This window comes from Chenopodium album, chromosome 14 (assembly GCF_948465745.1).
Source record: "Chenopodium album chromosome 14, dcCheAlbu1.1, whole genome shotgun sequence".
Taxonomy (NCBI): domain Eukaryota; kingdom Viridiplantae; phylum Streptophyta; class Magnoliopsida; order Caryophyllales; family Amaranthaceae; genus Chenopodium; species Chenopodium album.
The window spans coordinates 5608392-5613828 of NC_137847.1; the positions used below are offsets into that span (position 1 = coordinate 5608392).

At 31.1% G+C, this 5437-nt stretch overlaps 1 protein-coding gene across 1 annotated transcript; it reads right to left on the reverse strand.

The window, feature by feature from the left end:
- Positions 1 to 535: 535 nt before the first annotated feature.
- Positions 536 to 4952, reverse strand: LOC145578697 (putative receptor-like serine/threonine-protein kinase At5g57670). Its single transcript, XM_081635991.1, has 7 exons — positions 4445 to 4952; positions 4013 to 4267; positions 3548 to 3705; positions 3358 to 3437; positions 3013 to 3148; positions 2625 to 2774; positions 536 to 1293 (listed from the first exon to the last, which is right to left on the reverse strand). Exons 1-7 carry the CDS (start codon positions 4686 to 4688, stop codon positions 1117 to 1119), a joined length of 1200 nt encoding a protein of 399 aa, XP_081492117.1. The 5' UTR covers positions 4689 to 4952; the 3' UTR covers positions 536 to 1116.
- Between the last annotated feature and the right edge of the window lie 485 nt (positions 4953 to 5437).

A 5437-nucleotide genomic window follows, 5' to 3' on the forward strand; every position in this document is an offset into this window, starting at 1 on the left:
ATGTGGTCCTTTAATTTGATGCAAAGTTTGTGGCCACACGATCGACAAATCTAATCGTGTTATTATTGTCCTTTTTTTTTTCTTATTTATTTATTTGTTTATATTTATTTTTTGGGAAAGTGTTATTATTGTCCTTGATTATGATTAATATATACGTACGAATACTTCGTATATCAATAATTCTATCCAACCTTTTATTTTGCAACAAATAGTAACTTTTAAAACTTAGCTAAACTTGCAATCTTGCACATATATATCTGTAGACTGTAGACTGTAGTTGGCAGGTTTTTATAAGTAGTCCTTCGAATCGATATTTTGAATAACAAGTTAAAATATTGACTATGAGTAAGTACTTATTATCGATGTAAAAAAAATTGTCTTAGATCGTCTTGATAAGTAATTTAAGTTAGCTATCTTTTCATAAGTTTTGATATGGAGTTATAATACATAATTAAATATTGATGCTCAAATATATGCACGGTACACGGATAAAACAATTAAGAAGCTAAAATAGTCATTTCAATTAAAGATCCCTGATGAGATTAGTGCTATATATCCAAGTTTTATTTACAAAAAATAAAAAAAAAAGTAAAAAAAATTAAGGTTGTACTTGCTGAATAAGTTAAGTTCAAATTAAATTAAATTAAATTAAATTAAAACATATTTAGATATGTTAAAAACAAATAATAAAACGCACCTTTAAATGTTTAAAACTTACTACTCGTAAAAGGAATTAAGTGTTAACAAAACAAGGACATTTACATCACTAATTATACTATTACAACCACTTTTACTACACGAGAGTACAAGAGCTTACTATCTTTTGATATAGCACTACAAACTAACAACAGGATACAGGACTAACGAACTTTTGACTCGTATTTTGTACGTACAAATCAATTGAGACCATTCTTAAATCCTTACATAATAGCGAAGTATGTAACAACATGTAACACTAGGAGCGCGCCAGATATAATTAAAATTAACCTCTCATAATTTTTGTCTAATAAACTCGATCATTTATAGTTTTATGTTACAACATGTTCCTACGAAGCTTATGTCTTTTTATTTACACGAAAACTATCGCAATTTTCAAATCTTCTCTCCCGCCATAATTCAATTCGAGCTTCCAGTATAAATTGAATCTTCATGTATTGATGTGGAGAATGAAGAATCACATTCAAATTCAAGGTCTTCAAAATCCCAAAACTCTTGATCATGATCTTGGGCTTCTTTCTCTGGCATTTCCCACCTTTCTTCGTCTATCTCCCCTCCCATCAACATCTCAAGTACCTATTAATAATTGATTAATACTAATATCAGCCAATGATGTGCTCGTGTAGTAAAAATAACCATCACATCATCTAGAAATCTGATAATTAAGAATACGATCGACATAATTTTGCAATACGTACTTGTATAATAATTGTTCATCTATATTTCATGAATTATATCTTCGTTTTAGATAATGTAAATAGGATGTGTAACTATTAAAAAGAGGCGAACTAACAATTCCAATGCAAATTATGTAATAATAATTGGGGGTCTACTATGTAGAAGAAAACAAACATGAATATATCAAATCAAATAAATTATATAAAAATGGCCCCACAAAAAAGTAGTAATTAATTAATGAATTAATAAGCTAGCTAGCAGAATTAGACAATCTAACAATAATAAAATAAAGTCACATATGATTAGACTAATCATAATCTAGTAACACTTGGGAGGTTGCACATAATGTAAAACATTGCTCGTGTCAAATTTTTTTAGGTTAGGTAGAAGTAGAACATCAGTTGCCTAATTAATTTTTGCTTGAACAACTCTAAATTAAAATCATAGGCCACCAAACCATCTGGTAAGAAATTTTTTTTGCACTAATTAATAATTAGTCATTCACTAGTACACCAAAAATTCACTTATATTCTTTCAAACTCAATTCCTACAAGACAAGTATCCCTTTAATTTGCATCTTAAATACAAGTATGTTTTCTACAATTGTTACTATTTAACTGAGATAGGGAGATTACTAATACCGTTTACCTTTCCAATTAAAAAAAAAAAAATTATGACTGTTACTATATTTTATCTACATATTTATTTGTATGAGCACTGATTTTCAGGAAAAGTGATGAGTCGAAAACTCAAAACTCTAAGAGTCTGTTCTAATTGACTGAACTGAGCTTGAACTGAAGTGAAATAAATTAAACTTATTGGAGCTGAATTGAAATGAACTGAATATTTTATGAAAGAAGGAAATTAAGAGCTGAACTGAACTAAACTGAACTTGTTGGAGCTGAACTGAACTGTGAAAATAAGCTAAAGAGAACAGGCCCTAATAAGAGGTTATTTGTATGAACACCGATATTAAAGAAAAGTGATGAGTCGAAAACTCAAAACTCTAATAAGAGGAAAATATATGTAAACAAGGAAATATAAAAATCACTTATTTATTTCTTTAGGACAATGTAAACAAGCTAAGGGAGTATAACACAGGACCAAACTAATTTTGTACTTTCTAAAATTTGAATGAACTAGCCAGCATAGTTTAGCATTAATTTTTAAATAATTCGTAAATGTATCATGAGATGGTGCCGTACGAAGCTTTTTCGTTACGTAATTACCTCACTCATGGTAGGGCGCCAATTAGTTGATGAACGTATGCAAATAGAAGCAGCAAAGGCCATTCGTCTTAATTCCATTTCATTATAGGCATCTTCAAGTCTTGGGTCAACCAATTTCTCAATCTCCCCTCGTTTTAGGAAAGGTTTAGCCTGTCATAATCATACATTTGACATTAATTAGATAAACAACAAAGATTAAAGATTATATTATGTAATCACTATCTAAATATTCCAAGAAGCTTAAACCCACAAGAAACCCTAAACATTAGTCAAACATGATGAAGTTATAATAAATGTGTAAAAATACAAACTTTTATTTTTCTAGATGACATAAACATATAACAGCATAATAATATATTAAGAATGGCAATATATTTTTTTTTCTTACCCAACTTCGTAAGCTTTGATGAGAGGCATCAACTGGTTTTTTCCCGGAAATTAGTTCTAGGAGGAAGACCCCAAATGCAAAAACATCTGTTTTTTCATCAACAATCCCATGGGAAAAATATTCAGGTGCCAAGTATCTGCATAATTAAGCCCGAAATGAATCATTAGCATAATAATTGAGTCGATGCCAAAAAAAAAGGTTGATTAAAATTGCCTAAGACAACATGTATACCCTACTGAATCAGCACTTTTCATTAGCCAATCAGGCCAACTATACGGGGTCTGATACAAGAATTTGTGTCAATGTAACGTTATTGATAGAATGGATAGGAAAGAAAATACGTACCCGACCGTTCCTTCAATTGGGGCAATTGAGTGATGACTCCATTGGGTTGGAAGCCATTTGGCAAGGCCAAAATCAGAAATCTGTACTTAACCCCATGATGTAATGTTGTTAGTAAACATATCATCTTTTTTGTCAATGAAATATAGGGAACATAACAATAATTATACTAAGTACATAATTGTAAGGTAACCTGTGGTTCAAAATCTTCACTTAACAAAATATTTGTGGCCTTGATATCTCTATGAATAATTCTTCTTTGGCACCCTTTGTGCAAATAATGTAACCCTTTGGCTGTTCCAATTGCTATCTTGTGCCTCACTCCCCACTCCATAGGTAGATTACTTTGATCTACATGTTCCGGGCAAATTCGAGTTTAACATAATGTCCAAATACTAACACAAGGAACAAAAAATCTAGAATGGGTTTCTCAAAAAGATAACATTCTTAACTCGACTTTTAATTTTAGACTTTTACTTTTTTATTGACGAAATAATCAATGGTTAAGATTAAACCATCTAATGACTTTTCTTTTCCCTACATTTTCATTTTCACAAAAAAAAGTTTTAGATTCACTAATTATTTGCAAACGATAATGAAACTTGTCGACTTGAAGTAGTAATGCGACAACTAAATTCAGACAGATGTCGTGACTTACCATGAAGAACAGAAGCAACAGAGCCTCTAGGAGAGAAGGGGAAAAGAAGATAAAGACCATTATCAATACAACACCCTAAAAGAGAAGAAACATTTGGATGAAAAACATGTCCAATTGTTCCAATCTCTGTTAAAAACTCTCTCTCTCTCTTCTCCTCATTGGTTGCTCTTGTTAGCTTCTTCACTGCTACCATTTCCCCATTTTTTAACTCTCCTTTGTATACCTCTGAATACCCTCCTTTTCCCACCAAATTATCTGTTCACCCACCAAAAAAAAAAAAAAAAAAACAACAATCAATAATAATCACAAATTACAACAACAAAAAAGAAAAACATACCCTTTACTCTGTTCAGAATCAGTTGTCACGTTACCAGTTCAAATTACACTATCAACGCGACTATTAATCCCGAACATCAGGGTTTTTAAACTAACCTGAGGAGAAGCCATTGGTAGCAGCAAAGATTTCTTCAAAGGAGTAACATTTCCAGGTGGGTTTCTTAGGAAAAAGATGTGGTTCAATAAACTCAATCTCATTATTTTTATGCTTATTATTATTAATAATAATATTACTATTATCTTCTTCAATTCCAGAATCTTCTAAGCTGCTACTGCTGCTTGTACTACGCCTTCCAATAGAAAACAACCTCTTCAAACTTCCAGATCGAATGTACTTCATTTCTCTGTTTTTTCTTTCTCCCCTGTTTTTTTTAAACAAAATTCCTCTGTTTTTTTTTTAAAAAAAAATATTTTTTTGGAATTTCTGAAAATGTAAGGATTTAAGGGAACAGCATTATATGAAGAACAACAGTACAATGAAATAAATAGCTGTTTTTTAATTTTTGGGTGAGAAATTTTGGTTTAGAAGAGAGAGAGAAAGACAGAAGAGGTGAATGGAGTAATTGAGATATGAAGAAATGTGAAGTTGGTAATGTTTAGTTGGTGTTTTTAAATGCAGGAGAGAAAGAGGGAGAATAAAAGGAGAAATAGGAGGAAGTCTCGTCTATAAAAGTAGTAATATGTACCAGTGTAATTGTAATAGGTAGTGTACAAAGTTACGAGTAGTGATAAATCAATCTTTAAGACGTCTCGTAATAAGTGGAGTACGCTTATATTACTCCGCCTCTTTCATGGTTGGATATGAGCTTTATTGATGGGGTAAATTAGATAAAAGTAATTGAGGTGAATAATAACTCGCAAAAAAAGGGTGGTTATTGGGCTAATTCGGGTGAATTTGAGCCAAATTGACGCAAATTAGTTGCTACAAGACAAGTATAGTACATGTGAGTCGCATCATGAGCCAATTTACAGGCTTTATGCTTGTAATACGGTTGTATTGAGTAGATAACAATTTGGTAGTTCAACTATCATCAAATGCAAATAATTAAACCACTTTTTAATCATTGTAAAGTTACCCTATCAATTGAC